This window comes from Gobius niger (genome assembly GCF_951799975.1).
Source record: "Gobius niger genome assembly, chromosome: 1".
Lineage (NCBI taxonomy): Eukaryota > Metazoa > Chordata > Actinopteri > Gobiiformes > Gobiidae > Gobius > Gobius niger.
The window spans coordinates 40,890,845-40,903,065 of record NC_136852.1 but is presented as its reverse complement, the minus strand read 5'-3'; the positions used below and the strand labels follow the sequence as shown (position 1 = coordinate 40,903,065).

Here is a 12,221-nt window from a genome sequence, read left to right as displayed (position 1 = left end):
TGTTTTGTTTGATTTCATCCACGTTTTTGGATTTTGTCATGTGATATTTATGGTGGCTGCAGTGATTGAGTTATTCTTCTAGCACCTCTCAGTATCTGACAAAGTGAAAAGTTCTTTTTCTGACATTTCATACAGAGAAATATTAGCATGAATTTGTATCACTCTGTATACTGTGCAAATTGAAACATATTTCAGTTTGTTAAAATATACACATTTTACTTCCGTGATTTACTTCTTGGATGATAATCATATAATTGTGCTTGGTTGTTGATGTTTAGTGTGGTGTGTGAGAGCGCCACCTGTCGACGAGCGGGGGAAGCGCAGAGGCGTAAACCCGACGCAGAGCCACTTTATGCTCCGCCTCCATCTGCGTCAGGACCAATCGCAGCACAGCGTCATGACGACTGACGGCTCTCACTGGGGGGGCGGGGCTTACGGAGGAGGGGACGGGGCTTACAGAGGGCGGCTTCTCCAGAATCAACAGGAGGTCCATGAGACATGTGAGGACGGCCTGGAGGAGGGAGAAAGGGGTGAGAGAGTGAGGAGAGAGTGAGGAGAGAGTGAGGAGTGAGTGAGGAGAGAGTGAGGAGAGAGTGAGGAGAGAGTGAGGAGAGAGTGAGGAGAGAGTGAGGAGAGAGTGAGGAGAGAGTGAGGAGAGAGTGAGGAGAGAGTGAGGAGAGAGTGAGGAGAGAGTGAGGAGTGAGTGAGGAGAGAGTGAGGAGAGAGTGAGGAGAGAGTGAGGAGAGAGTGAGGAGAGAGTGAGGAGGGAGTGAGGAGAGAGTGAGGAGAGAGTGAGGAGAGAGTGAGGAGAGAGTGAGGAGAGAGTGAGGAGAGAGTGAGGAGAGAGTGAGGAGAGAGTGAGGAGAGAGTGAGGAGAGAGTGAGGAGAGAGTGAGGAGAGAGTGAGGAGAGAGTGAGGAGAGAGTGAGGAGGGAGTGAGGAGAGAGTGAGGAGAGAGTGAGGAGTGAGTGAGGAGAGAGTGAGGAGAGAGTGAGGAGAGAGTGAGGAGAGAGTGAGGAGAGAGTGAGGAGAGAGTGAGGAGAGAGTGAGGAGAGAGTGAGGAGTGAGTGAGGAGAGAGTGAGGAGTGAGTGAGGAGAGAGTGAGGAGAGAGTGAGGAGAGAGTGAGGAGAGAGTGAGGAGAGAGTGAGGAGAGAGTGAGGAGAGAGTGAGGAGAGAGTGAGGAGAGAGGGGAGAAGAAAAAAGACAAGTCTGAGGTCAATGTATCTAGGTATCAATGACAAAAGAGTGAATCAGGTCCAAGGCCGTGTGAACCCAGGGTGCTGAGGGCGCTGCAGAACCCCCTGGTGGATAGTTTGTGAACTGCAGGCAATATTAACCCCTTAACTCCCACCTGAACCGAGCACATTTTCTCCAGCTTTACCCCAGTCCAAAAGCTTCTGGAAAAAAGGTGTGAAAATAGCAACAAAACTGAGACGAAAACAATGACGAAAAAGTGACGAAAAATTCGACTAAAAATGGTGAAAAAAAGGACGAAAAAGTGATAATTAGTTGACAAAAAAATGCGAATAATTTGACAAAAAAGTGACAAAAAATTTACAAAAAATGACAAAAATGGAGAAAAAAGTGAGAAAAATTTGACTAAAAATTGTGAAAAATGGACAAAAAATGGACAAAAAATTTACGAAAAATTGCGAATAATTTGATGAAAAAGTGACAAAAAAGTCACGAAAATTTGACAAAAATGAGACGACTGCCCAACAGAAAAAGTGATGAAAAAAAAATCTGATGTGAGGAAAAAGATCAATTTAGTTTTGTAGGTCTTTCACATGAGGTGTTACACTGGCCTACAGGATTTGGGTAAAGCTGAACTGGAGAAAATGCTCTCGGTTCAGGCAGGAGCTAAGAGGTTAATAAATAGGATTTATGCACAGAAAAAGCATTTTGGGGGTACATTTTGTCCCTCAGCGCCCCCTAACTAAAAATATCTTCCCACGGCTCTGATCAGGTCTGACCCAGAGGTTCATAAAACAGAACCAGAGTAAGACCTTCTGAACATGAGAGCGCAGTTCTGTTCTATGACAGACGGTGGCGCTCTTCGTTATCAGGGTGGTACCTGTGTGACCTGCGGCTGTGCGTGGTACAGGAGTCTGAACAGAGCCTGATACACCACCTCCGCTTGGTTCAACTGTCGCAGCTCGGCCGCCGCCTGCAACACAAACACGTCACACACGTCACACACACGGCCGGGAACCGGTAAACCACACCAACAGATATCAGAGGAAACGTTTAGGTTCCACCGGCATCGAACAAATGGAAGTAATGAAAGCGGGAACCAAAAAATCTTCTCTCGTTAGATCCAAGCTTTGAAGATTTTATTTTTATGTAGATTATAGACTTGAATATTTTATTTTTATGTAGATTATAGACTCAAAAAAGGGTGAATCAACAAGAGCTGACAGTTCTATATCTGGTGGGTCTGGTCACCAAAATTAGAATATCGTGAAGAAGTTCATTTATTTCTGTAATTCAACTCAAAAAATCCAGCTTCTTTTGCTATATTGAGGCTGGTTTTGTCAGTGATGGTTTTCTGCACAACTGTCAGGTCAGCAGTCGTCCCCATGATGCTGAATTCTACTGAACCACTGAGACCATTTCAAGTCTCGGAGCCCTCTGCAGGGAAAACAAAATGTGCAGTTCGATATTGAGGCTGAAGATCGTGATAAACGATTTTATTGAAGACCTTTTAATGCCACAGAAACTTACTCTAAAGCTTGAAAATGTCAGTAGAGCTTTATTTGAAAAGGACACAAAATGCCTGGATCGACAACCGATGACGATACTGAATATCAAATCGGTACATCCCTATTTGCTATATATTAAATGAACTGCAGTCCCTTTTGCAGTGCTGCAACAGTACTTCAAGGTTAAGTTGGTGTTGATAACCGCAAACATCTTTGTCCTTCTAAATTTTCAAAACTATGTTATTCAGGCTTTTCTGTTTCTCTTGAATTTATGCATAATCACATACCTGAAAATGTAAAGAGACTTGAATGTCTGGAAAGCAATCCACATGGGACCATGCATTATTATTGTGACCTTAAGAAGAATAAAACAAGTTTACAAGATTAACTTTGACCAAATAAGTAACAAATAACATTTGACACTAATGTTATTTCAGGTGGAGGAAGATTTTGACACTTCAAACACCCCCCTCGCTATCCTGACGTTGGCAAGTGAGCCTGCCAGGAGCCGGCGAAGAGCCGGCTAGGAGCCTGTCATGCCCTTTTGACAACTGCCTGTGTACATTTCAGTCTGTCAATGCCCTGAAATTTAATTTATCACGTACTCATGCAGATGTTGCTGAAGTGCAAGCAACTCTTTTTACTTGTTCTCTGTGTGCATCAGTCAGCGTTGCAGCGAAGAAGTTTATTTTAGTCACTTAAGAAGTCACTTGAAAAAGAATGAGACTGTTGCCTGTCCATTTCTACACTGTAGTTACAAAACTAATGTGTACTCGTCATTCAACTCACATAAAAGTAGATGTCACACTGCTAGATGTGTCTTGGATGTTGGCAGTGTTTCAACAAGTAGTGACGTGGCTACAGCTCCTGCTCACTTGGAAGCCCATTCATTGCATGAGTTGGATAATGCTCCAAGCAATTCAGAAAATGGTTCATTTAATGTTGATGTGGTGAGGTCTGAGTTGCATAAAAAATTGGCAACATTATTTCTAAAGATGCAGACTGTTCTTCATGTTTCTGACTTGATCACAGGCAAGACACTTCTGTTCATAGACACCATCTCCAAACAAGCTTTAGGTACAGGATCAAGGGCCAAGTTTCCAACTGGGGTGCTAAAGCGAAGAATGAAAGCAGCATCAAGAAAATTTAATTCCTTAAAGAACTAACCCCCAAATCAACATTTTTTGGGCTGATTAACTGTATAAATGGGTGTTTAACCTCTTAATCCTTGCCTTAACCGAGCATACAATTTCTTGTTTTTATAGTTTCTGTTTTCTGTTCTGCTAATAGCTGGGCACTTTAATCAGGATGTGTATATATTTTTATCCTGTGTATTAAATATTTTTTCTTTATGCCTTTTTATTGTTTAGGAAGTTCATGATGCTGATATGAAGCGCACATTGGTTCTGCACGGCCTTCCAATCTACCTAAATATTGTACTGTAAGTGTTTGACTTTCCATCCGTTCCATCCATCCCCCATGTCTCAAACACGCTCTTTGATTCAGACCTATTGTACGTGTTTTTAGTGGAACAATAGTGGTACATGCAAACTACACAAACTTCTTAAAGGGGGGTATTATGGAGGGGGTATTAAAGTCGGTATTATGCAAAATCGACTTTTTCAAGCTTTACATCATGTACTTATGTCATTCCCTCATTAAAAACATGCCTGAAGTGTTGCCTTGGCACATTCACGTATTATTGAGTAATCTGTAAAAACTCTGATGGCGGCCATTTTAGGGATAGGTTTGCCTGAGTCCTCCTAGGAACGCCCCCACCTCCTGGAGACGCCTCCGAGCTTTCGTCACCAGCCGAGTAACCAACCACTGCTCCTCAGCAGAACCCCCTCCCCACTGATGCCACAGACAGCGTGTGGAGGGGGCGTGTCGGAAAGAGTCAGAGGTTCTTAAAGAGACAGAGGCCTATTTCAAGACATTCACTACAGCCATTTTGAGAGAGACATTTTATACAAGGCAGTTATTCTAATTTACTGCATTTACAGACCAACAGAAGGTTTGGTCATCATTGTAGTGTGATATAGACTGGGGCTATGTGATTGAAAAAAGAATAATACCCTCTTTAAAACATCCTGCTGTAAACATGAAATACAATGAAATCATGATTATTGTAACGGGCCAAAGCGCGAGAACCAGACACTGACCGCGTTCAGGACGATGTGGTGCAGGCAGCGCACTCCCAGGTTGCAGTTCTCCGGGCGGTAGTGGTCGGCCAGCAGCAGCGACGGCGGCAGGAGGCGGGGCAAGCGCGGAGAGAGGGCGGTGCGCGTCACCTGCGGGACAGACGTCACATGAGCACGAGCTTCAGCACAAAAAGTCTGGCGTTGTAAGCGATTTGCCTCAGGTGCTCTGTGGAGCGGGTCAGACTGTTTTTAATGCAGGCTAGCTGATACCATAGAGATGCACTAGCCTAGTGCCACGAAACTCTTCAAACATAAGAACTGCATGAATTACAAATAAAAATATCTCCAGAAATCAGCAACACTCTGGATAACTAGGAAATGAGGCCCTATGTCAAAAATCCTGAAATATCCCTTTAACCCCAACCTAAACCAAGCTTATTTTGTCCAGTTTGACTTTATCCAAATCTAAAAGCTTCTTGGAAAAAAAGGCGTAAAAACAGTGACAAAAACTAGGATGAAAACACAACCAAACAAGTGACTAGTCCATAAATGTAGTCAGTGCATCTCTAGCTTTTAGCCACTTTTTATTTTACATCAATCCGGTTAAATAGAACAACGCTGGGTTTGTGGAGTGAAAAGTAAACAACAGAATCACATGCGGAGCGGCGATACGTCGCAATGTCGCGCTGCAAAAGCCATTACAAAAGCAGTGATACAGGAGTCCGGCTAAAGCTTAGACTTCAGTCTTTCCTCTCAGCGCGAGGAGCAGCAGCTACAGGCGGAGCAGGAGCTGACACAGGCAGCAGAGGGACTGGGGGAAACACTAAGGATTTTCACTGTGGATAAAAAAAGTGCATACATGAAACTAATACCAGTTTTAAAAGTGTGGGCACTGACTTTTAAAAGCTAAAAAGCTTTTAGCACTAAGCCATATAGTGGCAAAGAAAAAAGAAAACCCTCTGTTCCTTTTCACGTCTTTCTTGATTATAGCTGTTGTTTTGTGCAGGGCGTAGCAAACGGCTCATTAAACAAGCCATGAATCAAAATCTATGAAAGATTTGTCTGAAATCTAAACCAGCCATTTGGGAGCCGAAAGTGCCGGCTCTTTTGGTGAACCGATCCCAAAAGAGGAACCAGGAAACTTAAAGTGACCCTGCGTAACATTTCGGACTATACTGTTGCCATCAGTGCAAAACATGCTCCTATTGACCAGCTCGACACAGAAAAATACTATTACTGCAGGAGTAATCAAAGAGTGGATTTGGATGAGGACCTAACCTATTTTAATCTCAAATTCAACTGACTTTAGTCACGTCTCCATGGAGACGAGCTGGAGACGTACCACTCCCGGGAAAGTTACAGTCATGTCTTAGGAGAGCTGAGCAAAAAACACATGTTTGTTTGTACATTTATGAGGTCATTTTTCAATGATGAATGATCTATCATAAAATAAATGCTAGTGATTCAATTGTATTTATGAGTAAAATCCTGCACGGTGTGCCTTTAACTAGACACTTTTAAAAGGAACACTGCCTCAGAGACAGACCGGACTGACCTGCAGCAGAGTCCAGGAGAAAACCAGCTTCACGGCTTCACAACGAAACATGGCGTCTCTGAAACACAAGGGTCTGGTGTTTAAGGCCATTCAGAGACATCATCAAACTTCTGCTGTAGAAAACTGGCAAATAGATATGAGGAAAATGTGATGTAGTTTTCTGTCTTTTTTTTTAATAAAAAAAAGGTCATTTTATTCATAAAAAAGCTAAATAATGGACAATGGTTTAAATGTGTGGTTTTATTTTGTGACATATTAGTTCCAAAGATTTGCTCAGAGGGATTTTGGGTTTGGTTTAGTTTTTGAAAAAAATAGTTGCAGTTTTATGGAGCGACTAAAGAGCAGATGTTGTTAAAGAGTGGAATGAAAACAGCCCTAAAGTTTAGTCCCTTTGTCTGCACATGCGCCCTGTGTATATTTCTCCCGTCTTTAGCCGCTGCTGTCTCCCACACAGGAAATGACCATATTTGGAGTACAGCGTCATCTCGGTCACAGCCTTTCATGCTGCACATAGATACCAAACATGTCAGTATTTGTGAATGAATAAGTGTGGGAAAGACCGGGGAGCGACACAGCCATGTTGGAGTTGCTTCCTGGATAAATCTACAGCTCAAACTTGAAGACACATCTTTTCAATGTCAATGTCAATTTTATGTTCCGTTCTGCTTCAGCCTCTGTCCATCAGTCTCATCGGTCTCATTTCTCTCTTTCTGCTTCTGGACCTTATCTGACTTATATCTGATGAACCGCGTGTGCATTTAGATGACTTCTCTTTCTTGTGATGCAGTGCATTCGTGAAGTTCTTTATTTTCCACGCTGACTTTTAGGAGTTACGTTGCTGAAGCTCATTTCTGCAGAGCAGCTCGTTCTGGGCAGTGTTTTATCAAACTTGTGTGGACTCAGAGGCGCTACAGCCGCTGCAGTGTCTCTGAGTCTCTGCTCCGCCCACTTTTTCCCACTGAGCGGAGACAGACGATACACACAGATCTAATTAACTGATCACCAACTACTTAAAAACAACTCCTATTTGAGTTCTTTTCAAATTCCCCAAATCCTCCATTGCTGTAAAATGAAAACAAATTAATGTATTTGATTTATTTTTCTGTTTTGTTCATACTAACCCCCACTTGAACCCAGCACATTGTCTCCAGTTTGGCTTTACCCAAATCTAAAAGGCTCAAATGGCGCATGTTTCACTAAAACATGCGACATCTCAGTTTCTAGAAAAAAAACCTGTGATTTTGATCAAATCCAGCCTCTGCTTTGCTTAGGATTTCTCAGGAACCGAGGCACGTATATCATGAAAAACGGTCTGGATTGTTGGCACTCTCCAGCTAGATCCCCAAAACAGCGCGGCCTCAATGGCTGTTTCTCAATTGCCAGGATCCTCGGCGTCTCGACCTCTTCGGACGTCATCACGGCGCCGCCAAGTGGTTCCATTTCACCTGGACCACTCGCCCCCTCGCAGCTCCACTCCTCCGTTTGGCTCATTTACGAAGGCACACCTGTGGATCCGCCGCTGCCTCGGAGAGCTGAAATTACCCATGATGCACTGCAACATTTTTTTGTTTTTCTTTTCTCGCAAAACTTTATTATTTTGAACTCTCTTTTAAAAGGTTTTGTTCCACATTTGTGCAAACAGCTTAGAATTCTAAGTAAAGTGAAAGTTTATCTTCCGCACAGCGATTTTGAGCGAGTTATTCATATGTTCATATCGTCGCCTCTCGACTATTGTAACTCGCTCTATTGTGGGCTGGACAAATCCTCACTCAACCGCCTACAACAAGTCCAGAACGCTGCTGCAGGCTTACTGACAGGGACGAGGAGGCGGAACATATCACCCCTGTGCTGGCCTCCCTCCACTGGCTGCCCGTCAGCTATAGAATTGACTTTAAGATCTTGATGCTTGTGTTTAAATGTCTTCGTGGATCTGCTCCTGAGTATCTCTCTGAGCTTTTGTCCGTTTATGCCCCAGTCAGATCAGTAAGGTCTGCGAACCAGCTGCCTTTGAACGTGCCCAGATCCCGTTTAAAGACGCGAGGAGATCGAGCGTTTAGTGTGGCTGCTCCCAAACTCTGGAACAGTCTCCCCCTAAATGTCAGAGCTGCTCCAACCATAGAAACCTTCAAGACTGCCCTTAAAACACATCTGTTTGCGTTGGCGTTCAATTCTAGTTGAGCTGTATTATAACTCTATTGTGTGTGCTTCTCTTGTTGTTTTGTACTGTCATTTTATATTGTGTACCTGTATGTGAAGCACTTTGGGCACCTAGTGTTGCTGTAAACGTGCTATACAAATAAAGTTGACATTGACATTGACATAATAATAAAATCATTGATAGAAGTGTTGTAGGCAAGTAAAGACGTAAAAGAAAAAAGGTTTATACAAAGTTAATGAAAGGCCACATTATTAGGCCTTATTGAGAAAATAGGCCTATGATTGTTTACGTAAGTCTGCAATTGTAGCTATGACCAATAAACTGGACCTGCTACATATATTTAATATTTGAATGGAATTTCTTACAAATCCTTGCAGAAAAGCTATTATTTTGTTCAGGCCAAAATGTTCAAAGAGTGAGACATCCAACCAAAACCAATATATAAACTGTTTCCTGGCCACTGTTGTTCATAAAACAGTTGTTTTTGCAAGCATAGATTGACATTTGATTATATGATTTGACACGTGACATGACGCAGCCGCTCCGGAGGCCGTTCCATTTGGGCTCAAAGGCGGCGGCGAGAGGACACTCCGCTCCGTTTTGGAGGAGCCGCCACCGAGGACGTCAACGAAGTGGCCAAACGGAGGACGGATCCTCGCAACTGAGAAACAGCCACTGTGTTAAAGAGGGGGTATTATGCTTTTTTCAATCACATAGCACCAGTCTGTATCACACTACAATGATGACCAAACCTTCTGTTGGTCTGTAAATGCAGTAAATTAGAATATCTGCCTTGTATAAAATGTCTCTCTCAAAATGGCTGTAGTGAATGTCTTGAAATAGGCCTCTGTCTCTTTAAGAACCTCTGACTCTTTCCGACACGCCCCCTCCACACGCTGTCTGTGGCATCAGTGGGGAGGGGGTTCTGCTGAGGAGCAGTGGTTGGTTACTCGGCTGGTAACGAAAAGTCGGAGGCGTCTCCAGGAGGTGGGGGCGTTCCTAGGAGGACTCAGGCAAACCTATCCCTAAAATGGCCGCCATCAGAGTTTTTACAGATTACTCAGAAATACGTGAATGTGCCAAGACAACACTTCAGGCATGTTTTTAATGAGGGAATGACATAATAACATGATGTAAAGCTTGAAAAAGTCCATTTTGCATAATACCCCCCATTTAAATAGTCGTTAGTTTCTCACTTGTTCAGCTGTGGCTGCAGAAGGTCCAGGACTCCTCCCAGAATGCCCTTAGCTCCGCCCCTGTCCCCCATGAGCATGTGGGCGGAGTCTGTCCAATGCCCCGCCTCCAGCAGCGCCCGCATCACTTTCTGAGCCGCGGAACGGGACGAGGGGCTGCTCCACGGCGCCACCTGTGGAGCAGACAGGGGTCAGTGATTTTGTCTTAAAGCTGACGGCGAACACTGGATAAAACTTTAAACAGCGGCTCTTTTAAAACCTCACTTTTATGTTTTTAACCTGATCTGAGATATTTATTTATTTGGACGAGACGCACAACAGGAGGACGAGCAGAGCCCCCATAATGTTTTGCAATAACACAGTTAACACAATTATGTAGGGATGCAACAATTCATCGGAAATTGATTTTAAATCCATTTAAACTGCGCTGTAATTGAAGTAAAAAATAATAATTCTGTAAATAATAAATAAGAAAACCAAAACTATGAAATCGGGAAATCGGTCGTGAGTGCATCGTTACATTCTAAAATCATATTTATAAATCAGTTAGAAATCGTAACCATTTTTCTTTATTGACTTCCTTATTGGACTAACGATTTTAAACTGTTGCCGTGCCGACCATGTTATGTCAATGGGAAATTAGTCAAACTGAACATACGTTTATCTATGTCACTTCCTGCCAGGGGCTTAAAAACACAAATAAATATAACTTTCTTCATTAAATTGCTGCTACACTGAAATAACATTATAATTGTTACTTATTCATTTGTTATGTCTCAGCATTAAGCATTAAAGCCAGTCACAAACGCTTTAAAGCTTGTCTTTACTGACTGTCTTTAAGTGTCTGTATTTGTCTCTTTTGTTTTTGTTAAAGCGCTTTAATAAAGTTAGATTTGAGTAAACGAGGACAGACCTGGAAATGTGTGACGGCGAACACACAGAAGTCGGGCGCCACGGTGTAGAGGACCCTCTCTGAAGCTCCGCCCCCTTCGTCCACACCTCCGTCTTTACCCAGAATCCTCAGCAGCGTGAGGAGGGCGGGGCTCACGGTTTCAGCCCTGATGGCGACTGCCTTGAGCTCCGCCTCCACCGCCACGCTTACATCGTCCGCTGCCAGAGGCAGAGAGCAGCGGCCAATCAGAGTGCGGGACACAGAGAGGCACGCCTTCAGCTCCCCTGACCCCGCCCACTGAGTGGAGGAGCTGAGACGTGACTCGAGGTCCATAAAAAGCTGCTCGACATCACGGGCGGCGGAGGGGAGGGCGCTGTCAGGGCAGGAGCCAATCACAGAGTTCAGGGAGGAGAGCTGAGCTGTGATTGGCTGAGCTGAGGCGAGTGGCGAGGAGACGTCCATCTTCAAAGACCTGGGAAATACCAGAATAACGGTGTGTTTATTAGAGTCGTCAAAAATAGATTCCTCGATATTAAATCGGTACTAAAAGTGGCATCAAAGCTGGATATTAATTTGAGCAGGTTTCCAAACTTTCTGCTCTGCAGCAGGAAAGAACCTGCGACTGCGCCCATAAACCTTAGACTAAACAGAGCCCACTTAAACCTGAATAACATTGTAAAACTAAATGCATCCGTTTCCAAAGTAAGATCTGATTCTGCTGCTGGAGCAGGTTAAAGAAACAGCTGTTTTTATAGACACTTTAACGTTAGCTTAGCGGCTCCCATTGGCTTACATGTATCAGTTAGCGTTGGATATTAAGTAAGTAAGTAAGTGCATTATTTATCATCGTACAAGCGCACAACAAAATAGTGTTGAGGTGTTAGTCCTGAGCCGCCGCGACTGAGCCGCGCTGCCACTGTGGGCCGACCCGAGCAGCATGTTTGTGGAGGTAGAGGAAACCATAGCACCGGGAGGAAACCTGGCTGCCTTCATTCTCCTCTGTGTCTCTGAAACAGTGCACCGCCTCTTGGGTTTGACCCTGCATCAAAGCGTGGTGTCCTGCACTGGTCAGCTCCGCCGCCTACTTCCTCTTCCTCCTGCGCAGCTCCCTCTGCACCACAAGTCTTTCTTTCACCATCTCCTCGTTTGTCCCTTCCTTATTTCCCATTTATTTACCATTTATTAGCCTGTTTGAAATGAATGGACAAATAAAAGTCCAATCAGATAAAGTTAAATGACTGGAATAAAATCGACCTGTGCCTTTATTATTCTGCAGATTTAACGCTCTCTGGAATCAAGTTAAGCGCTTTTTAATCACATGTATCATTATAGCCTTAACGTTGGCTACTGAATGACTTCTGTGGCGACACTTGTTTTGTGTATCACGTGTTTTAAGGACGTTTTTAATGTTTTAAAGTTGCGTCGCTGCAGATTCTGGGATGTCTTACCTGAACGCCCGAGTTTAAATGTTGTAGTTTTATTCACATCGTCTTTCCATCTTCAAAACAACCTCTGAAAGAAAACAAATGTGCTTCGTCCACGGGAGTTTCTGTTTCCGCTGTAAACAGTGCGCTCGGCTC

At 43.7% G+C, this 12,221-nt stretch overlaps 1 protein-coding gene across 1 annotated transcript in view; it reads right to left on the bottom strand.

Moving 5' to 3' along the window:
- Positions 1-12,221, bottom strand: part of tti2 (TELO2 interacting protein 2) — a 14,347-nt gene extending 2,126 nt beyond the window's left edge. Inside the window, exons 1-7 of the mRNA XM_079568118.1 lie at positions 12,090-12,221; positions 10,663-11,113; positions 9,753-9,922; positions 6,399-6,456; positions 4,865-4,993; positions 2,075-2,167; positions 300-511 (exon numbers count right to left, since the gene is read on the bottom strand). Of these exons, the coding sequence (XP_079424244.1) occupies positions 300-511; positions 2,075-2,167; positions 4,865-4,993; positions 6,399-6,456; positions 9,753-9,922; positions 10,663-11,103 (1,103 nt within the window). The 5' untranslated portion in view covers positions 11,104-11,113; positions 12,090-12,221. The remainder of the gene's footprint in view (positions 1-299; positions 512-2,074; positions 2,168-4,864; positions 4,994-6,398; positions 6,457-9,752; positions 9,923-10,662; positions 11,114-12,089) is intronic.